Source organism: Rhinolophus sinicus, linkage group LG05, assembly GCF_036562045.2.
Source record: "Rhinolophus sinicus isolate RSC01 linkage group LG05, ASM3656204v1, whole genome shotgun sequence".
NCBI classification, from domain to species: domain Eukaryota; kingdom Metazoa; phylum Chordata; class Mammalia; order Chiroptera; family Rhinolophidae; genus Rhinolophus; species Rhinolophus sinicus.
The window spans coordinates 29,538,650-29,562,815 of record NC_133755.1 but is presented as its reverse complement, the minus strand read 5'-3'; the positions used below and the strand labels follow the sequence as shown (position 1 = coordinate 29,562,815).

Here is a 24,166-nt window from a genome sequence, read left to right as displayed (position 1 = left end):
TCTGACAATTATAACTAATAGTTATCACCATTTTGCTGTACCTACTGGAATAGGTATGATAATCATTGGCTGCTAATGAGGGAGCTTGATAGTGAAACCCACAGATCCAGCTTAATGTTACTAAAAGACGTTGTATGTCTCCTTCCTCCAGCCTCCTGATTCCAGCAAGGAGTTTTCTTTCTGGGGGTGCCCATGCACTTTATAAGACAGTCCTTTGCAGTTTTGATTAAGGTGTGCCTCAGCAGGCATCCTCTTTCATCTCCAGGCACGCCTGTTTTCACTTGACTGCACCTGACAGCCTTTCTCAGAAAGTTTGCTTTAGGGCAAGATGCAGGTTGTGTTTCTATTTTTCTTTTCCTTTTATGTTTTTGTGTGATTCCTGAGGTGGACAGGGTCCTAGATGACCAAGTCATCTTAAACCTGGGAGTCTTTGGGAACTCAGTCAGTAGACTAGGTAAGATCATCAAGACCTGAGCTACGGTAGAGGCGATGCTGATACAGTAACAGGACGGACTGATGTGCCCTTTGGGGATATTCGGCCGGGCTTCATTAATGTTTGTTGACTTTTGAATGGACACAAGCAAATTCGTCCAATTTTACGGTTTCATTGCAATTTTTGTACGAATTGTGCCAATGTATGTATCGCCCACTTCTAGAGTTACCATACATGAACTGAGTCAGCGTTGGGCTTCTAGAGGAGAAGTTGCAAGCTGGTGGCTGAGAGGTCAGATGTAGCCTACAACTGTGCTTTATTTGGCCTCCACAGTGTCCTTTTTTTTCTTTTTAATTTGTTGCCAATATTTCAAAATAGTGAGATTTCACATAAAAATTGGGGTTTCTGGCTTCTCTTGAAAAAGAAGAAAATCTGGCAATACCGGGCTTCCATTCCCTCGTGACAACAACTCAACTGAAACTGAAGAATGACTTCATTAGACCCAGTCCTCTGCTGCTCCTGTCACTTACTGGTCCTTGGGAGCATTTGAGTTTGTGACCCTCACTGCAATGGTTTCAGGAAGCTATTTTCTAAATTTCACATTGTCACTTTTTAATTACTTCTTATATTGATGCTTATTTGCCATATGATTATGACACCTGTCTAATTAGAATATAAGCTCTGTGTTGGCAGGAAGTGTGTCCTCTATTTCTGGATATTCTCCATGGTGCTGGTATGTGCCTCACACCCTGTAGGGAAGTTAGTACATAGTTGTACATCTCTACACTGATTTGGCAAGGTAATTGAGGAAGCCCCAATATGCCATTCAAGACACTTTCATGTACAGCAAAGCATCATGGTAGACATTGGTTTGGAAATAGATACGCTCTGCTATTGTCGTTGTGAAGATATTTATGTTTATTAATGATCTTTTATTTTTATTAACCAGTTGTGTCAGATAATTTTAGGGTTAAAATTACTTTATTAGGTTACTGGCATTGTGGCATTAATAAACATTTAGGATATTAAATATTATCTTGGCCATATTAATAATGTGGATTCTTTTAGTTAGGCCTTATAAATATTCTCTTATAGGTAAATGATTACAGGAAATAAATGGAAAGAGCTGAGATCTTTACTGGGATATTCATCGTCACAAAGGATATGGAAAAATGAGTTTATTGTTTGTTTTTTAAAGACGTGTTATTTGATGATACAAGTACAAAGAAATAATGAAAACAATTGGTGTTAATATAAGTATAGGAAAGAGGTATATTGTGTGCAAGTGGTTGGTTTGTAGAGTTCAGTTTAAGAGGAAATCATTGAGTCAATTACTGTAAAGTTTTTGAAAATTGTCTTATTTTATGAACACAAACCATATTTTCTTTAGCCCCGTACTAGGCAGTTGGGTAATGATTTTGAATGTCTAGTTTGAACATTGTAAAGGTTGGTTCATGCCATGAATATTTCTTAACCCTTATTGTGTGTTTATTTTTATATTAGGTGAGAAATTCATCCACACTTCTCTTCAGTACCTTGATCACAAGAATATTTGGAGTTCAAAGGGGAAAAGATGAACTTTTCAAAAAAAATACGTAAGTAAGCCCCATCTAATGCTAACTTTACTTTGTACAAAAGTGTCCTGGCCAAAAATAACTTTTGGAATTTTGCTTGTTTTTATAGATTCATCTAGAGCATAAAACTATAAAAACACTATAGTTAATTAACCTATGAGGCCAAATTCTAAGTCCTTGGGCAAAAATATCTACTGTTTAATAAGACCTTTCAAACCAATGAAAATATAGCAAGGTAGCAAGGGCGGTATTGTAGAGCTTGTTTCTCAGTGCAACAGCTAAGAAAATTTTTCTTTTTCTTTGCACCTTCTTCAGGTATTCCTGAAATGTCCTAAATTGCTTTTTCTTGATGTGTCATCAAGTACTAACTTGTGTATTATGTTTGCTTTTATAGCTGGAAGTTTAAATGTTTATGATACAGTCATCAGAACATATCCCAGGTTACTTTTGCATTAAACTCTGCAACCAAGGGGAGCAATGACACATGTTGGCCACACAGAATAAACAATGCTTTTCACTTTTAGATCTTTAGTGTTGTTTACTGTCTAAGATGTTTTTCTCTTAAGGTTTTTTCATGTCTGGAAGGAAACCTATTGAAACACTTTGATTATGGGTAATTTTTAGATACTGTGCACAAGTTCTGTTTGCTGGTTTTTAAAAAAGAGAAGCTTTGGATAGTTTCTTAGCACTTAGGCAAATTTAATGGTAGTCTAGTTTCTTGCAGTTGTTAACACTAGATGTCACTGTCGCTGCATGTTTAATTAATTTCTTCATTTAGGACACAATTTGGCCCAGTGGTCTTTCTCTTGATGATCTTGAGATAAATCGGGCTCTATTCATTCCTCTTCTACCTAAAAAAGTTTATTATCACAAATTTAACTTTAGGTTTTAAGCTTTTGTTTCTTAAAATATATTTTCTTGTAATGGAACTAAGGTTTGGGAATTAGAAAATATCATGAAATAATATTATGATGCACTGTTGGTAATTCTAATGAAACCTAGCAGTAGTTTTGAATTGTCATTTAAATTGCTACTTATCACCCTATAAAATTCAATAAATATTTCAAAGGAAGACAGCTGTCTATAAGTATGAATTCCCTGAGTATATTCAGGAAATACCAGAGAAATACCAAGTTGTATTTTTGAAATAATGATAACATTCCTTTCAAAGGATGATTATAATTTTCACTATTTAGCTGGTTCCTAAAGAAATTCTTCCTGTCAGTAGTTTAAAATCACATATTTGTTTCTTCTTAGCTTTGTTTGTTTTGCTAATAATTCTACAAACGCTAAAAAGTTTAAAACAGTTTGGTCATGTAAATAGTGGTGTAAATAAAATATGATATGAGGTTATCAAATGAGTGAAATAAATGTGTAAAACAGAACATGAAAATGAAGAAATGCTTTTTTTCCAGTTTACTTTTTATGAAGTAAGTGATTTCTGGTTGTATGTATAAATTTTACTATGTACAAAGGAAATTATCAGATTCATTTCATTTCATTTAGGTTGCTTCTGAAGGAGGGTAGAAGAATAGCACAGTGAAACCACACTATTTTAATCTTTTTGTCTAAGACATGCTGATGGGAACCTCTGTTAAAAATTCATTACTCTTCAATAGGAAATGTTACAAATATATGACTTTCCTAGAAAGAAGGAAATGGAATATTCATATAATTGTTTTGAGTAAAGTTTAAAAGTGAAATTAAGGAATTAAGAAGTAATTTTTTAATGTGATTAACATTTTTGGTAAGAGTCTTTAGTTCAACAATCTAAAATTGGTATATATCGTTATGTATACAAGGCTTCTGTTCTCTGTTTAACCCTTAAAGAGTATATTTCTTGGCAGCGCCTGCTAGAGTTGCTCTGCAAAACCTTTAGTGTCTTAAATTTGCTATTATTTGTAATGGTTCTTCTAGGTGTAATTTGTTTCATTGTATCACATTTTGTTGAAATGTTTATATGCCTGTTACCTCCAGTATTAACTCCTTGAGGACAGAACCTTTTCCAGCTATTCAGTGTATATGTAATGGACACTTCAAGAACGCTAGTAATCATGGTGGCCTGTTGGTTGGTTACTGAACCATCGGGTAAACCCAGCTGATGAGACCTCACAGACAGTGAAGTCCACTTTTCACAGCCACAGATTGTTCTGCGCACAGTCTTGCAAATGTGTGCTCTTGCTCAGAAGGGAATTGGACATAAAAAGAACATCTGCCTTTCCTATCTAGTGGAACAAAAATGTCTAGGAGTAAACAGACTTGGTTTCTAGGCATTTTGTTGCCACTAGAGATGACCTTACTAGACTCCCTTATCCGCTTTGTATTTCAATTTCTCCATCTATGTAACAGGAAAAATGAGATCTGTGCTCTGTACTCATAGGGCTGTGGTGAGGATAAAACAAACCATTCACAGTTCATTTTCTTTTAAAAGATTGGAAGTCCTGTGCAATTAGAGACATAATTTGCTTTTTCTCTGTGTTACCACTTCTGTTATTGTACTCATTTCATTGTCTTGCAGTCACACTGCTTTTCGAGGACAGGGTCGGTATCTTGTCTATTTTTGCGTACCTGGTACCTAGCATAGTATCTGGCATATAATAGGCATACAGAAATACCTGCTTATTGGATACGTAAATTTTGTTACTAGAGGAGACAGAAGAATCCTTGTTTCAACTACTGCCTTTGTTGCCATATAGCCACGATAACCAACTGAGACCAGTTAACCTCTCTGGGCCTTGGTTTTTTTCCTCTAAGATAAGAGATTTGGACTATCCTTGATGTCTCTTATTTCTGTAAAATACTAAGCTAAGGCTTTACATGATTGTTCCTGGACTTGTGAGTTTGGTAAACTGATGTATTCCCAGTGCCCAGAACAGCACCTGCCTCCCAGCAGGGTTAAGAAGTCCCTTTTTTATATATAAAGAAAGGAGCAGGGGTTCTACCTCTCCACTTACAAGTATGTAGCGTGCACGCTTCGTGATTGAACTCTAGAGCTCATTGGTCTTGTTCTAAATGTGTTCTTTGGATTATGAAAAATGAGAAAACATAAGTTTCACATGTTTATTTTAAATACTGTTATTACATTTTAATTTTCTAAAGCTCCTTTCCTTTCTATTTATTACCACCTGACTGACTTGGCCTGACAGAATGAATAACTGACCTGATGTAGAATCAGAACTTACACAGCTCTGTGTTCTGGGGAGTGTGCTGGGCTTTCCAGAATATCCTCTACCTGCGATGTGAGGGGGCTTCCTTTGATAGTTCCTCATTCTGTACAGGGCAGGAGCTAAACCAATGTGATCTTTAACTCTAAGTCTTTCCCTTTGGCCCCTGTGTGTATTAAACTTTAACTATTCTCATCCTCGGTTAATGACATATCAATATATAGCAATATAAAGCTTTATTTTAGATTTTGCCAAAGCTTCATACAGGTGCTCAGTGCACAATGTTCCATAGCTCTTGCTTCTCTCTTCCTTTTAAATCAATCACCCAGTATGGATTTGTAAGCATTTGTCATGAATTCAATATTGACACGATAAAGGAGTACATGAGAAATATAAAACTTGGACCTTCCTCAAGGAGCTTACATTTCAGCTAGGGCAACAAAAATTGTTATTTGTGAAACATGCAAATAGAAGGCAACATATAATAGCTGCACAATATATGTGAGTAATGGATGCATTAGAAATTCATTAACAGGAGATTTAAGTGGAGTATTTGGGAACAAGTAGTGTTTCCAAATTGGGATATTTGGAAATAGGTAGGTTAAAGAAGAAGAACAAAAGAATAATAATCTTGTTTCTATGTTGTTAAGTACAATCTCTAGCTGTCTTGTTAGGGAGAGTTCATATTCAAATTCAGAGCTGAGGATAGTTTAGTGCAATTTAAGAAGAAAATGTTTGTAAAAGCATCACTAGGTCCAAGTAAAATCATGTCTAATGACAATTTAGGAGATGTTGAATTGTATTTATTTTATTTTCCTGGGTGTAAATGGCAGATAATTATTGTAGTTATTTCTCTTAACATCTTAGTGGTGAAGGTCTGGAAGGGTCCTCTGAGGGGCGTCTAATCGAGTCTAAACCCTTGCTTATAGACAGAGTTTGAAGTAATTTCCAGACAGACTGGCTTCTCTCCTGTTCATGTTTTCTAGGAAAAGAGATTCCACAAGTTTCTGTGGTTACCCACGCCATTGTTTAGGAAAGAATTGGATTCTCAAAGCTAAAATTGAGCGCTGTAGGGCAATTGGGTTTTTATATTTTAAAGAATGTAATTATTAGAGTTCAGAGTAGCTTTTTGCTTTGAACTACGTAGTAGTTTGTAGCAAAGCGCCTATTTGGCCAAACTGAAAATCAGAATTTTCTTTGACTGTGGCCGGGATAATCTTAACATCCTCAGACCTAAAGGACTCTGATTGTCTCCATGTAACAAGCACTGGGATTCAAAGATGAGTCAGACATGCTCTCGGCCCTAGGGAAGCTGACAGTCTAATGAGGTCTATGGCAGTTATCTGCTGTGCAGGAGTTTCTGTTCCACTTGTGTAGAAGGAAGGGAGAAATTGTGAAGCGGGTAGCATATCTTCAGTGCCTGTTTGTGTGCTTGGCGCGTACCAGATACTTTATAGGTGTCTAATTTAGCCTTCAGCACTGTGAAGTGGAGAGTCATCCTGATTTCACAGAGGAGTAAACTAAGGTTAGTGAGACTGTTAATTTGCACGCGGTGATACAGCCAGAAAGTGGTTGAACTAGAACACAAATCCGGTTCCATCTGCAGAGCACCTGCGATTTGCACATCAGCACACATAACCCCTCATGAGCACTGGGTCACTGTTTGAGAGTCTGGCTTTAGATTTCATTAGACATTGTCAAAGTGGGAAATGAGCCCCTTCCCCCAAAGTCTCAGTGTGGACCAAGCATCTCACATCTCCCATGTGGCAGGTTGATTTTAAGAGGAAATGTGGGAGGGGGGCCAATGGAGAAGTTTGTTTTGAAGTGACTTTAAGACTCTTCCTGGTGGATGGTGGAAGAAGACACTGTATGCCTTTTGTCCTAGGAATGTTCTCTTCCTCCATGAGCTTTACACTGTTTTCATGCAAACAAAGGTGTGGGAGAAGCAGGTGACCAGGTTTCTGATATACTATAAAGCCAGGAAGGTAGAAATCTTAGTTTTTTGGTTGGCAAGTAGAGGATGAATGAAATTACCCCAGTAGGATATTAGTGTGGCCGGTAAGACATTTACCTCTGTCCAGTTCTTACATTTGGTGATAGTTTGGTGCTATGGAGAGTGCATTTGGCGTTTTGCAATAATCCTTGCCTATGTAGGGCTAACCTAATGTTTTTCTGAGTCTGTGCTTGTATTTTTTATTCATATCTTTAAAAAAATGATAATAACTATTATTATTAGTTTTTGTGTTTGAGGGGACCTAAGAAGCTGTCTAGTCGCATTCTCATTTTGCAGATGTGAAAATTGACATGCAGAAAAGTTGAGTGAGTTGTTTAAGGTCACACAGCTAGTGCTGGAAATAAAGTTAATGGTTACTCTCAGCTTACAGTAAACTCAACTAGAACATTTTTTTTAATTAGCCAATTATTTATAAATGGAGTTTCTATTAGCAACAATGATACCAATTTGGATTCAAATAATTTGAAATTAAGATAAGCACCCCATTGTTTCGATATGGTCCGGAGGTGTCATTCATGCATTTTCTATGGTTGTTAATAGAACATCCAATCTAGTTCTTTAGGCAGAGGAGATAAATGAGAATTTTTGGAGACTGAAAAGTAAGGTGACACGTCTTGTGTAACCCTTGTTGAGAAGTTCTTAAAAGCAGAATGAAGTCTATACTGACACTTTGGCCTACTGGAGAGTTTCATGTTTCAAGTTTGTGTTCATTCTTAGGTTCATGGATCACAGGTAGGAAAACCACAAATAAAAATTTTAACCAAAAAGAAGCTCTTAAAAAAATATATGTTCATGAACTTGAAGTGGGAATTAGTCATTGTGTTCTTAAATATTGACTCTCGGCCTGGACCAAGTAATCTTTGTTCTTAAGTACTGCTCCAGGCCATTGCCTTCTTTAATAACTAAGGCATTGTTGCTTTAGTTTGAGCATGTTCTATGGAATTTTGGCAATGCATGCATCCTCTTTCTGCATCTTAGTAAAAGCATGAGTAAAATTTTTTTTTTCTTAGCTTTGGTATTTTTGTAGCTTACATTTTATATGAACCAGACTAATATAATGTAATACCCGGATTACATAATTTAAGACGTCAGGATTGCTTCCAGGACTATGAGATAAAGTCTTCATTTATCAGGGGGTTTACAAGCAGTATATGTTGCTCCTTCAGTACCTGTAGAGAAATACCACAGAGCTATTTTCCAAATGAGAAAATGGTGTCAAAGAGGTTAAAGCCAGAGGGAATAGTTTCTTTAGAACTGGGATAGTATTTCTTCTTTATTCAGAACGTGGTCCTTATAACTATTGATTTTAGTTATGTATAGTATAGAAATTCCAGGAATTTCCAACTATTCTTGTTACACACACAACTTTTTTATAAAATATAATCAATAAGAGATTTTTTTTCATTGAATACTTATTATGTACCTTGGCACTCTAATATATACAAAAGTAATTTATGACATGGTCTTGGATTTCAAGGAGTTTATCACTTATTGAGAGATAAGACCAATATGTGAACTAGTTAGGAAAAATGAGTCTCAAACGCTCTAGTACTGCTAGGGGAAGGGGTAAAGGGTCAGAAGACAGTGAGGTCAGGCTCCAGGCAGGAGTCAGGGTTTAATCTGGACTTGAAAGGATGGGCAGCATTTGGATAGGTAGAGAGCAGTGTATTGATACGAGGTTATATAGCACGAACAAAGATACAGATGTTGGAACATACATTGTGTGTGTTTGAGAAAGTTAAAAGATAAGACAGACTAGAACAGAGAGGACATTATGAAAACATTCATCCAGTCAGTCATTCGGTAGTCAGTCATTAATTCCTAGAACAAGGATCCATTGATCACCTACTCTGTGTAAGCACTGTATTAGGTTCTGAGGTTGCATCAGTGCGTAAAACAGACTTACCAAGGAGGGTAGTCTGGATTGTACATGACATTAGGAATAGTTTATACATTTTTTATATTGGTGTATTCCAGGATAAATTCACTGTTTTAAGAATTATTTGAGAAGTGATTGCATTCTGTTTTCTTGGCTGGTGAGATTGGAGAATGTGATGCAAGATCCTGGAAGAGAATTACTTATGAATACATTGTACTCTCTTTAGATTCTTATAGCATGGTTCCAGCTTGGTGAGATTATTTCAGCATTTATTCTTTTTGTTGATTCTAAATTGATTAATGGCTATATTAGAGGGAAATATGATTTATGTTTTAAGGATTACTAGTTTCACCAAGATATTAAAAGCTACTTAGTGAAAATCAAATTCTGGAGTCAAGGAAGTTTTGGAAATACTGGATTTTAAAAAGTTTCTTTACGACAGAACTTCTCAAAACTTTTAATATGCTATAACGTACTTTGTGAATCTTCAGGAGTGTTATAGGTGTAATAACATGCAGGATTTCCCCAAATTATTTGACCATGGGAAACTCTCTTTTTAAAGAACATCTATTAACATCTTCTGTTCCGTCAGACATAGCTTGGGGGATACTGATTAAGGCAAATGAAAGGCATGTTTCTGATCGTTAGAAGCAGCACCATCTGTAAGAAGGGAAAATACTCATTTCAGATATATCTTGGCAGCCACAGAAAGGCTGTTTTACTTGCAGTTAAATATACTATAAATTACCCAAGTTGTCAGATAAAAATTTAAAATAGTATCCTAAGCATATCATAGGTAGTCAAATATGAATCAATGAAAATTTTGTTATTTTAGACATTTAAAAATATTAGGATATTCAAAGTGCCTCTTTGGGAGAATAAACTTTATAGTCTGTATTTGAATCTTCTACCATTTTGTCAGAAGAAAATAACGTCCACTTTCCCAAAGCCTTGGTCATTGATATGGGGGGGCATAAGTCCTACAACAAGGTTGATGAACTGGTCAGCAAGGTCAATACCAAACCCATTAGACAGTGATTGTGTGTGTGTGTGTGTGTGTGTGTGTGTGTGTGTGTGTGTAGGGAAGGCAGATAGGGAGAGGGTAATGGCATAGTAACCAACTAACCAACTTGGAAATATAATAGGTACGGCTTTAGGATCCTAGTATGGCTGAGTTGTACCTTTGGACTATATGTCTTGCTAACAAATTAAGCAGCATACTCTTGCTGTCCCTTACCTCCCAAATAATTTGTCTTTACTCATGAAAAAAGTTCTGTAGAGCATTAAAATAGAGATTCTGATTTCTATGTCAGAAAATGCTACTTTGCAACATGAAATGTCTCCCTAGTTATAGCTAATCTCTAACATGCTAACAGAATGCTAACATTGTTTTGTATTATAAACTCTGATTCACTTTGAAATTTGACACATATATTGTAACATTGATTTTGTTATTGTAAGACCAAATGGTGTGAAGTCAAATGATCTGTCTAATTTTATTGGAATTGGTACTTAATTATTTTGATTTATTAATGACAAATTCCTATTCCTTTTAAATTGAGCATAGTGTTTTGATGTGACATTGTTGGCCTCTGAACTCAATTTAGGCCATTTGTCTTGAGCAATCTCTTTATCTGCCAAGTTTCTCTCTTTTCTCTTCTCCAAACTGTTTCCGTTTTGTTCTGTACAAACTGCGTCCATAGAAGTGGAACATGAGGTTCCCTAGTCAGGGCAAACCAGCTGGGCTGGACAGAATATCGGGTTGGATTAGCTACATTTGACAAGGATCCGTAAGTCTGATCCAATTGCTAAATCTGTGAGGTCTAGAATTTTCTACTTGATAAGTACAATTATAGAGCCATCTATTGCTCTTACCGTGTTTTCCCAAAAATAAGACCTAGCCGGACCATCAGCTCTGATGCATCCTTTGGAGGAAAAATTAATATAAGACCCGGTCTTATATTTATATTATATTATATTATATTATATTATATTATATTATATTATATTATATTATATTATACCAGGTCTTATATTATATTAAAATAAGACCGTGTCTTATATTAATTTTTGCTCCAAAAGACTCATTAGAGCTGATGGTCCAGCTAGGTCTTATTTTCAGGGAAACATGGTAGTATAATATATCTTGGTCTTTTATTTATTTCTATCACTCAATTTATGAACAACTGATTTAGATATGTATAAATTGTACACTTAATTCACTTGATCCCCTCTTTCCACCGCCTGAAATCAAAGCCCTCTTAGTCCACTGATTCCATTTTCTATCATTGTTTAGGTGATCCAACATTTTTTTCTTCATCATTCAACAAATACGCTTACTAGATTTGAGGCTCTGAGCACTGAGGGAGCACAGACATTTATAAAATGTGGTCTAGATAGTATTAGAAAAACAGTCAAGGAGGAGAAAGAAGTCTTGCACTCAACTATAATGCAGGACAGAATGCCGTTACTACTCTGCTAACTCCTTTCCTCTCCCGGGGGTTCTGCATGCCCTCACTCCCATTTCCTCACTTCCATGCCACTGCATAATTGCACCTCTCACTGAGCTCTTTCTCACACTCTTCAAACACACATTCTCTTTCAACCCCTTCTCCTTCCCATCCCAGTGCTTCTGCCGTTTAGGCAGGAAAATCTCACCTGACCATTTCTTTTACCTTGCTGCCTTTTGTTCTATCTCTATGACAATAAATGACTCAAATCATGATAAACAATAGAGCAGTATGCCCCCTCACCCCAGCCTGTGTTTGGGAATGAAATTCTCTGTACTGAAAAAACCAGTGTCATTGGCCTATATAGGTGGTAAATGCCCAGTTTTCCTCAGAAACAAGCCACAAATCATTATCTGTCTCCTTTAATTAAGCCAACTTTTCCTTAAACTTCAACATTTTAGGAAAATAAAAGCAAATTTATCTTTGGGTGATGTTCTCTTGTTTTGAATAGTTACAAATACTACACTAACATGTGTAGGTTTCAATTTTTTTTATCATTGTAAAAGTATAATGTTTCAATGAGGAGGTAAATAGATGTCTGTGGACTCCCTGCAGTGCCACTATTTATAATATTTATGCCTTTGGAAAAAGGTATTTCAGTTGCCATATGACCATTTATAAGTTGTGGCCTTTCCACAGACGGTCATTGCATTCTTTTTTTTTTTTTTTTTTTTAATTGGGAAAAGGGAACGGGACTTTATTGGGGAACAGTGTGTACTTCCAGGACTTTTTTCCAAGTCAAGTTGTTGTCCTTTCAATCTTAGTTGTGGAGGGCGCGCAGCTCAACTCCAGGTCCAGTTGCTGTTGCTAGTTGCAGGGGGCACAGCCCACCATCCCTTGTGGGAATCGAACCGGCAACCTTGGGAATCGAACCGGCAACCTTGTGGTTGGGAGGACGAGCTCCAACCAACTGAGCCATCTGGGAGCTCAGCGGCAGCTCAGCTCAAGGTGCCGCGTTCAATCTTTAGTTGCGGGGGGCGCTGCCCACCATCCCTTGTGGGACTTGAGGAATTGAACTGTCATCCTTGTGGTTGAGAGCCCACTGGCCCATGTGGGAATCGAACCGGCAGCCTTTGGAGTTAGGAGCATAGAGCTCCAACCGCCTGAGCCACCAGGCCAGCCCCTCATTGTATTCTTAAATGCTTGCTTTCATTATCCTCCCTGTTTTCAGCTCTGACTGGCTTCAAAACTGCTGCCATGAACTGCCTAACTGGTTGGCTCACCCATGAAAATTGAATTCTGTGGGATTCATAACATTTTCTGTGGAGGTTTCTTTCTCTAGAAATCTCTTCCTGCTCCTGCCACCCTCCCCCCCACCCACGCCCCATTAAATTGAAATTTAATTATTCTTCAGGGTTTTGTAATACTACTCTAGCATTTTAAAGTAACCTTCCTTATAATGGTCAAATCATAGTCTACTTAGTAATTCTCTTACTATTAAATATTTAGTTTTCTAGTTTTTTAAATATATTATTAATAATGGTGTGGTATCTTTATTTACACAGTATTTCAATATGTAGGATTATTTCTTGCAGATAGATTCTCCTCTGTGTAATTTCTTGGTAAGGGGGTATAATTAGTCTTCAGATTCTGTTTATGTATTGTGAGATTTCTTGATAAATCGACCTTCCTGAGAAACGCTTTCTCCCTGTCACCTTCCTACTCAGGAATTTTCATTAGCTCTCTTTGCCGTCCATCCCCTTTAATTGGCCTTTTACCTTTTTGTTAAACCTTTTTCTTTTTGTTTTCATCAACTGCCTACCATGGAGCATATACATTCCATTCCATTTAATTTTCCACATTATAAAAAGTGGCACAGGGAATATCCTCATATATTTTAGGTTTGCCCATGTTTTTGGATTATTTCTTTAGGATAAATGATAAATGGAAATACTGGGGGGTTAAAGAATATAAACATTCAATGAAACTGGTAGCCAGACTTCTTTTAAATAAAGAGATACCGGTTTACAAATTAACCAGCATGTATAATCTTCCTAGTAATGGGTATTATTTTTTAATACAAGTTTACGGGAATATGAAGGGGAACATTGCCATGTTGTTTCAATTTATATTGCCTTTATTACTAGTGAGGTTGAACATTTGCCCATGTTATTTTTGGTGGTTAATTGTATTTTCTTCAGCTTAGTTTTCAAGGCCCTATATAATTTGGGACCCGCCCTTTTCACCTTGTCTCCTATTATTCAAACCCACAAATATTTATTATGCTCCTATGAACTACCAACAAATACATATACTCTAATCAAGCCAATCTCCCTACTGTTCTTTTGAATATGTTATGATTTCCATTTTGTTGCTTTTGTTTATGCTTTTTCTGCTAAAATGCCTGTCCCTTTTCTTCTACTTACAGTATGCTGATTTTTCCAGTTCTTTGAGGTTCAGCCTGAATCTTTTCTCCTCAGGAAGTCTTCCCTGACCTGTCTGTAGCTTCCTTGAAAGAGGGCCTAGTTCTGATTCCCCCTTTTCACCCCAGTGCCTTGTATAGGGGATAAAAGGAAAATGCGTATTCGGTTAAGCAGATCCAGATTTCACTTTTGGCTCTGACTTTGGGCAAGTTATTTAGTCTCTTCAGCCTCATTTTCTTTCTCGCAGCAGCATCATAAATGGGGGATGACAATAGGATCTGCCTCTAGAGTTGTGAGGAGTAAATGTGATAATGCTTATAAAGGGCTTGCTGTATTGATACTTGGTATATGGGAAGCTCTCACTTAGTGAGAATTGTTTTTAAATCAATTGAATGAATAAACTGGTCACCCAGCACTCATTGTTTTCCCTTTCTTTAGGACTCTTCCTGGTGTACCCTAGATGATATGTACTATCTCTTTCTTTTGTTGGTATTGCTTCTTGTGAATTCGTTATGTAATCTCAAATGAATTCCAAATTCTCAAGGGGAAGGATTGGGTTTTAAGTTTGTTGCATGTCCTAAAGCGCTGTGTAAATATTGATTAGATGAGTATAGTCCAGTAGCTTTGGTAGCAGTGAAAATGAGGGCAAAGCAGTAACGAAGATCTCCTTTTTCATTTTTTTACTAAAATCTGTACTGGATTTTACAAGGATAAATTATTTTCTCCTAGGGCCTTTAAGAAATGTTTAGTTTTGTTGCTTGTTCAGCCAAATGGAGTTAGTTATTCAGTAGAAAATGGTAAAAATATCCAAGTAACACCACTGGATTTCACTTTTCCATATAGTGTTTCAAATTGTTGTATTCATTAGTATTTGTGAGAAACCTTTGGTTAATACCACAAGAAGTCATAAACTAAACCAGATTTCCCCCTTTTTAACTTTCACATGACTTGGATTAAGAGCAGTGTTATTCCCTAATTTACACCTGGGATTTCCAAACTGTCTCAAAAAGCTGAAACAATGATTCATATTTAGTCACCATGTGACTAGGTTATTTTCATTTATTGAAAATATAAACAACAAAAAATATCCTGGATAAAGGTCTCCATGTATTTTAACTAGTGACAGATGCTATGATCAGAATTTCTACTTAAGTCAGGCATTTTTGACATACACCTCAAGCCTCGCAATTAAGCTTTATGCCTTTCCAAGCATAACAGTTAACCAGTAAACCAAAATATCAGCCTGGTCTGGCTTAGCTCAGCGGTCTTTTGATTTCTTCCAGTCTGTTTGATGTGGAGGCTTATTGAGATTTATCTACTGAGCTGTTCATAGTTTGTAAGGCTGAGAGCACTGGCTACATTATATAAGATTCCATTAGTGACAGGAGTATGTAGATAGTCTCTACAGTATAGATAATTTAGTCAGTTTTACTGGTCGTAGTTTTGTTGAAATTTTTAAGACTTTTGTCCAGCTTTTTTATTAATACTCAGTGATTTTTTTTATTTCCCAGTTTACACTGTGAGCCTCAAAACAGATGTAGTTTGATTGGTTGAATATTAGTAGAAAGTTTTTAAACTTTCAGTAGAAATCTATGTAGATTTGAAAACTTTTCCATTGATTTTGACAAGGGAAATAAAAGTAGAACTATACAATGATCAATTCTAAATATTTGCTATGTGGGGAGTCAGACGTCATTCCGTTGTTTTGTTGGTGAGAGTGACATCAGTATACCCAACTTTATAATATGAAGGCTGCAAAGGACTTTCATATACTTACCTCATGTAATCCTAATAGGAATACTTAATGAGTAGTATTGTCCTCATTCTAAAGAACACACTTGGAATTTAGATTATTAATTTGTTACATGTCTTATTTTTAATATGAACTGGTATTCAAATTCAGATATGACTCTTAATCCAGTTGTTTTCCCATTATACTAAAGATTTTTTCTATAATGTACAGTATTTCTAAAAGTAACAAAGTCCTGTCAAAGAGATTGCAGTCACATCCTCTTATCTAAGAAGTAGAGCAAAATCAGTCATGTTTACCCTGCTGGAGATAAGAAAATAAGATCCTATTGGGAGACTAATAAAATGGATTCATTCTTTCTGCCTCAGTTGCCTCATATCAAATGGGGAAAATACTGGCATTTACCTCGTAGGGTTTTGGGACTGATTGAGTTAAAACATACAAGGAGATTACAAGAGTGATTGACACAGAGTAACAGTACATCTAGCTAATGCTAGCTAGCATTCATTTAGTCAGCAGGGTTTATTAACCCGCTGCTGTGTGCCAGGTAGTGAGTGGACTGGGCGTTGGAAGATAAGTCAAAGTCTTTGCCTTCAAGAGAATCACAGTCAAGCAGAGGAGACGTACTCCACACCACACGTTAGCATTAAACGTTCTGCATGCAAGGAGAGATCTAGAAGCACAGAGTAGGGATGAGTACTTATTATCAGAGGAAGCTTCCTGTAAAAGTCAAGGCCTGAGCTTGAAGGATGAGTAGAAATTAGCCAAGTGAATTAAACAGTCGGGGAAAAGGGAGCCAGGAGGACAGATGATGGTGGTGAAAGGTTGGTGTGAACATATTTCTTCAATCCAGGATTTCTTGAAGTCTTTAATATGCTGATACGTACTGTGACTCTCTAGTTACTCATTTAAAATACTGAATCATGGAATCCTTTTTTATGAAGTATCATATGAAGAATTATGTTTTAATTATGGAAAACTGGATGGAATAGGTGGTGAGAAGTGAGTTCAGGTCAGAAATGGGATGGCCAAGGAGGATGGAAGGGGGATATTGATTAGAAATATTTAGACAGTAGGCAAGACAGGACTTGAAGAAAAATGGGGAAAACAAGGAAGAGGAAAGACAGATTATGGCAGATTTTTGACTTGGGACAGTTTCTGGGGCTGATGGTGCCATTTATAGAGGGGAAGATTTAGGACAAAGAGATTGGGGTTGCCAAGTTCGGTTTTATATCTATGTTTTGAGGTGCCTAATGGACATCCAATGGAACATACTCATTAAGCAGTTCAGTATACTGGGTCTGGAGCGTAGGAGTGCGTTCTGGCCTGGATGGAAGAGTCATCTGTGTATAGATGATAGACTCCTGGGGGCAGCACTGTTTGAGTGACCTGGAGGAAGAGGATCTCTTAACAGAGATTGAATATTTCAACAATCTGATATTCTTTGAGATATGCTTGTCTCTTCCCCTTTCAAGGTCCATGAGTATTCTGTTTTGTTTTTTTGGATAGTGCCTGACTCCACCCAGGCAAGAAATCTACTTTGTAGGCTACTCCTTCTCCCAAGAATCTGGGTAGTTGTAGAAAGAGGCACTTTGCCCACACCCTAAGCTCTCTGAGGAGAGCTGTGTGATATCCCGCCCAACCCTTCTGAGCTCAGTGGGGGAAGGTGGAGTCATTTTGCATTGTTAAGTTTTTGAGTGTTAGGTCTTTAAATGTAACTGGAGAAATAATGAAAGAGGAGTATTCCACTGGATTAAACAAGTTCAATGGATTTAAATTTTCCTGATAAACTATTATTAAGAAATTGTTTTGGAGATTTACTCTTTGAGTAGGATTAGCTAACCTACATTTTTCATTTGGATAAGTAGTTCTTTAATTAGAAACCAAGATTTAGGGAATAATTTCCCATTGCCTTATATAGTGTAGAGAAGGTATGTGTAACTGCCAAATGAAGGTTTTCCTCATGATAGTGAGAAGCAGGGAAAGCAAGAGGAAATGATAATATGTTAAGGGAAAGGATTCTGTTCATTCAACGTGCCTGCTTTTATCTTCAGTTCTGGAAGTCTCTGCCGGCAAGGTTTTTTTTTTTTTTTCTTTTTCCTATTCTTGTTGTGCCAAAAGTTGCATATTTCTGGCAAAATGTTCATTACTGGCTTGGGGTGCACAGAAGTTCTTTGCCAGAGAATTAAGCAAGCAGAAGTCTGTCAAAACAAATATTCTAGTTTGAAAATATAGTCCTGTGCGGGGTGGGTGGGTGGGTGGGGGCTAGTGGAGGAGGCCAGGGCATGTTCTGAGTCTGCCTATTTATTTATAAGAATTCTGTGTTCTGAAAGATTGTTCCTTGTAGAAATGCTGGAGGAAGCATGATTGCAGTGCATTAAATGTACTGATGAGTAAGGATGAATTTTCTGGGGATTTTTGGTTTGCTCCTGTGTTTGGTATTTAGCTCATATGATGACAAGCCTTTGCTAAGAGTGAAACGTTTTGATTAACAAATAACCTTTTTAATTTAATTCAAGAGGCATTTAACAAAACTTGTTTACATGGAAAACTCAGACCTGAAGGTATTAAACACATATAAACAAACATGCACATAGACTTCGGTCCACTTCATAAGCATTTGTTTGGCTATGGAATGCCAACTTTATAGCATTTCAGTGTTAAAAGTATTGGCTGATTGATTCAAAAGAGAGGAAGAAAAAACTTGTCCTCCTAACTTTTCTTTCTACTTTGTCTTTGTTACTTTTTAAAAAGTCATTTTATGGAAGAATAAGATTATAGATTGGCTAAATACAAGGTTTTAAGATTTCTTTACTGTATAGTTGCTTAAAGCTACAATTATAGAAGTTGCTCTTCACATTGAAGAAACATAGGCTGACATTTTGGTTACTTTCCCCTGGGACGGTGGTGGGCGCTCACCACTTTACATCTCAAGGATGGAAACCATCGCATGCAAAAGTCAATTTTGAGGATGTGCTGATCACCTATCTGCATATAACCGATGTTAGTTTTTGAGAGAATTTTTCAAATAAAGCATACTGCATTGTAATATTGAAGTAAATGATCATACATAATTGAATGTGTTAGTAGTGAAAAAAAGCCCCATAAATAATATTAATAAAATGCAGACCACTTTATTCTTACCCCCTTCTGGCAAATTTTAGACTTGCTCCCATCAACAATTCAAGGAGCACCTTCTTCCAGAGCAGTGGGAGAATCCTGCTGTTCTTGGAGTCTCCAGTTTAATATACATTAGTTACTGAAAGAAGCCTTAATGAATGTAAAATTTCTTTAATTTTAGTAATTCAAAAGAATAAAAATTTTTTGAGGGGTTGAAAAGATCATGGTACACCATTGGAATTTGCCTTCGGTAAATGTAACATTTGTTTTCTAAAGAATTATAACAACATACTTAAATTCCAGAACAGTAAGCAAAATAGCTTAAGTTCACTGACTTGAAAAAACATTCTTTTATACTGCATGGTTCTAAAATAAATACTTAAAAGAAACAGAGAGCAAGCCATTCTATCTTGGATTTCATTTTCCTTCAGATAGAACAGCTAGAACAAACATTCTTGCTAGTTAACATTGCCTGTGTTTTTATGAAGTTAATAACTGACCTGTCAATCACGCCCTATATAAATACGGTAGTTGAATGCTTTCTGCTTTAGAAGCACTTTTATTTACAAGAGCTGCCAGCCAAGATTTCCAAAGGACTCCATGGGCTGTTTGCTTTGATCTGTTTTGAGGGCTTGGTCTCTTTATACCTGTTGGTTTGCTATTTATGATACCTTTGTGTAATCAGGTATGGAGAGAGCAGATGTGCAGAATAAACACGTCTTAAGGAAACCAAGGCTCAAGAGAAATCATGTAATTATGCACCAACAGCATTAAAACGAGAGAGAATATTTTCTTAAATCAACTTAGTTGCTGTTGTGACAAGAGAACAGATGTTGTGATATTCACCCCGGAGAAGGAAAAAGATTCTCTCTTAAATCTCAGTTTATAATGAATGGAGGTGGTGTGTTTATCTCCACCCTTCAAACTGTTGCTCTCCTTTAAATTTGTAAATTGCTGAGATGTTGCAGCTCTTCTCAGTTGACTTTTACCTTTGACCTTTTTTCCTTTGCTCCTTCCCTAGGAAATGTTTACCACATGTCTCTATCCAAATAATCATCTCTCTGTGGAATAGTTACCTTTGCATTTTGAACTGGAAATGCCTTTTAATGTGTAAGGAAGGTTTCAAAAAAGGATGGTTTTTTGTCGTGTGTTTTAGGATTTTGATTGGGGGTTTCTCCCCAGTACTGAAGGGAGCTGAAAGCCAAAGTCCTCTTTGTATCCCCCACAGTGCCAAATATAGATAGAACCTCTAATAGTATAAGGGCTCAGTGAATGAAAGAATGGCAGAAATTAAGACAAAAGAGTCTTTTGGTGTTGTTTCCAAAGTGATCTATTGAGTTTAGTTTCTTTCAATTAACTGTTGCTGTAATAATTCCTGTATATTATGCTTACATATTACTTTTCTTTAGGAATCTGAATGTTTGAATATATTGGAGAAGTTAACTTTTATTTTACTTTGAAATTAAAAAGCTTCCCCTACCTTTTTTAAACTAGAAATTTTACCATTATTCTTATAGTGCTTTTGGAGGAACTGTTAGAGATTTTCAGGCACTTGGAGTTGTTCACCCTACTAGTTTGGGAAATTCTCTTTATACCTTTCGTATTGATTTGACTGACATTTTTTGGTTAGCAACTTTCGTTTTCATGACACCGGCATGTATCTTAGATTTTTTTGTGGAAGAGTGCCTAAACATGTCCTAAAGTTTAAAAAGCAGGTCTTTTATTAACCAGCATTTTCTCCTTGCTTTGTTGTTGCTCAGAAAACTTTAAAAATCCAGCGTCTTTAACTGGTATTATTGCTATTTATTTGGTTCCTTGCTTATGGTTGATAAATGCTAGCACCAATATGAGATTCTACAAAGCATAAAATGCAGCCCCAAATACCTTTGGCTCAGCAGTCTTCCCAGATAATCACTTGCCAGGGTAAAATTATTTTGTAAATTTTTAAGGTAGATTCAAGCTCAGCTTTATACTCTTGTGTTCCTTCTACATAGCTTTTTTTGGGGTCAAAGGTGGTAAAGCCCTGGGGTTGCCTGGAGCCAGTGCAAGCGAGTGCAATCATGTTGCTTTTGTTGAGGCAGAAGCCTCTAAAAGGTATGAAACTGCCAAAATTACCTTTGAGTATCTTTGGGCTTTTGATTGCAGAGGCTCCGTTGGAATTTGAGTGGTACAGGGCAGCCCAGATTAGGCCAGAGAAGCAAGTAGGGTTCCACTCTGGGCAGCCATGCCCCCAACACCAGGGAGGAAACTGCCTCTCCAAGGGATGCACTCAGGGACAGCTTTGAAAAGAAGGCTCATGATACTCCTTAGTGGGCAGATCTAGGAGAGAGAACGTCCCCTCCAACATTTTCATTTTCCATTCGTCCAAGGCTGAAACCTGTAATTAAATTTTCTGAACAAAGATCCTATTAACACACTCCATCCGTATTGATGACTAACAGCTCTTCTGTCCAGGTACATAAGGAAATCTCTATTGCTTAAAGCAAAATAAAGACCCTAGTCAGGTTGGGGGGAGGGTGAAATAAGGGAGCGGGTGTTGTTAGGACTGGGTTTGCCTTTCAAAAGTCATTTTTTCGGTGCTGCTTAAAATGGACCTTTCAGTGGTTGTCACATTTACTCAAGTATATGTGATTTACTGAATGATATAAAACTTAGTCACGGTGATAGGATTTTATTTAAAGATCCATGAAAACATGCTGGTTCTTACATGTTTTTGGAACATCGCTTGGAAAAATTCTCTTTCTAATTGTTTTGTGTAGGCTGGCAATGTAGACTTATGTGAAAATGTTGAGGACAGACCCAAACACAATTCCTCATGATACTCACTTGCCAGAACTTTCCAGTATTTGAGAAATCAGGTTTAAATTCATTAGCTTAGCATGCAGGGCCTTCCACAGTCCAACCTGCTCTCCACTAGGGGAACGTTTTGCTGCAGCCACCCCTATTGTCCCCAGGCAGGCCTTACATCTCACCACAGGATCCTCATGCCATCCCCTTCTCCACACACTTTCCTCCTCGTTCAGCCTTCCCACACCCCCGGGAAAGGTGAACCCTAGCTGTCCATCGAGGCCACGCTTCACCTACTAGTTTTGGACTTCTCTTCCTCTGCTTTTCCAGGTCTGTCAGCCTCCTGGTTGCCTCACCTCTTGGGAAACGCGCCTTGGTTGAGCATCCCTTGTAGGTCCTCCCCTCTGCTTTGGCCTCCAGAGCAAAGTTCTGCACTTCTTTGGCTCTTACCATCCTTCCATCGTGGTTTGATTTTTTTTTTCCCCAGTAATGTCTGTCTTGTTTTACAAACTTGATTTTAAGTTTCTTGAGGCTTAGAATTCTATGTCTAGGGTCCTTGAGAGCACTTAGCATAATGCTTAATACCTGTTTGTCGGTTGCTTGGTACCTGTGTCAGACGCAAGGCTTGATATATTTGTAGTCAATAAAGACATCGAGCTATTTTCAGAACCGCTGGGTACCTTTGTACCAGGTTTAATTCTTGGCTTGTCAGCTTGCTAGTGGAGATGTTAGGCCAAGTTCTGTCCAGAAAATCTATTTTCCAAATCTTTTCATGAACAAAATGGTGTTACAGTCACACCCTGGAGCAGTTTCACCTGGGTACTGCCAACTCTTTCTTATGCTGACTAGCTGACCCATGTTGAGGGTTCCTTAGATCTCATTTCAACTTTCTGGGTTACTTTTATTTTTAATTAAAGGAAAGCTTATTTCTAAGACCTTCCTTGAACCAAAGGCAAGTGAATATTCATTAAATGTTTACTTTCTTGACTTTAATTCACTTCAGCAGGTGAGAACTCAGGTGGGATTATGCCTTGACAGCGATCTGACAAGGTCCTCATTCACGGTAGTTACTGACTTTTCCAGTTTTAACCTTTTAGATAAAACATGAAGCCAGTATCCTGGTGTCTGAACCATAGAAGGGACTGGCTTCCTTTTAATTTTGTGTTTTAATTTTGAGGAAGATACATATTATGCCAAGTTGGGATTTTCGAGTCTTCACTGCTTAACTCATTTGATCTGAAAATTACTGGTAAAATTACTACTTTTGCCAAGTAGAAAACCAAATCTTAGAGTAGCGAATGCCCTGGTGTGACTGACACAGCATGCCTTGAAGGCTTCTGAAAGCGCTGGCCAGACTCTGAGAGGAGATTTTAATAAGGCAGCATGAACCCGTGCACACGGCAATCAATCCTTCACATTTGTATAGTGCTTTTTGACACGCCTGTATTTATTCATTTAGCAAATGTTTTTTGAGCACCAGCTAGGAGCCAGGCATTGTGCTAGCTTCATGGGGATATGATGATAAGCAATCACCAGATATTTTACTTCTCTGTTATTTCGATTTTTCATTTCTAGTCCGTTTCTTCTTACTAACGTATCAGCTCCCTGGGGGGATGTCTTTGTCTCCTTCACATCTGTATCTCCAGCAGCACCTAGATCAGTGCCTGATACATAGCAGAAGCCCAGTAAATATTTATTAACGTAGGAATGAAGTTCTGCAATGAGGGAAGGGCTACTGTAAGAGCACATGGAGGATACATGTGATCTGGGCTTGGGGGAGTCAAGGAAGACACCCCAGAGAAAGAAAGACAGTGGCGGGCAGAAGGATATGCATAGTTAGCTTGGAAAGAAGAGGTGATGTGGGGGGTGATTACTCCTGTGCAAAAGTCTGGGGGTGACAGTGAACCATCACAAAACATGGTTGCTGTGCAGAGTGCACGAGAGGGGTGGCATGAGATGAGATGGGGACCTTGTCAGTCAATTCGAGGACACGGGTGCAAGAAATGGTATTTTAAACACAGGTGTAACAGGATTAGAATTATTTTCATTTGATCATTTTGGCTGCTGTGAAGAGAACACACAGTAGCTGGGTTGGAAACAAATGCTGAAGACTGGGAAATCAGTCTGTTTGAATAGTTTTGTTTGTTAAGATAATGTAGACTAGTGATACCCAGAGTTTTGGATTTCATGAATCAGCCAAAAAAATTAATTTTGAGGATCGGTGTAATTGAGTTGCTAACCTTTCATTTTGTTAAGTACATTAAAAACTCACCATTTGTCAGAATCATTTCATAAAACAGAGGATGTTTTAACATACATACCCACAGATACCACACACACAGAAGAATCTCAAATAAATTTTAGATATTTGAAATGGAAAACATTTAGCTTTATGCAAAATTTACTACATTCCCCTGGTTTTTCTCATTTTTGTCATGAAGGGGCACCTGTGTGTGGTCTGATATTGTAAATTGGTGATCTAGCCTAGGAAAAATGTTGGTGATCTGAAATAGAATAGTGATAGTGGAGACTGAAAGAAGTATATAGAATTGAGAGCGAGACAATATAATCA

General features: G+C 37.3%; 1 protein-coding gene across 2 annotated transcripts in view; it reads left to right on the top strand.

Annotated features, from left to right (window-relative positions):
- THADA (THADA armadillo repeat containing) overlaps positions 1–24,166 on the top strand; it is a 292,405-nt gene that overhangs the window by 85,602 nt on the left and 182,637 nt on the right. For both annotated transcript variants that reach the window (XM_019748640.2, XM_074331930.1), the window contains exon 26: positions 1,937–2,028. In XM_019748640.2, the coding sequence (XP_019604199.2) occupies positions 1,937–2,028 (92 nt within the window). The remainder of the gene's footprint in view (positions 1–1,936; positions 2,029–24,166) is intronic.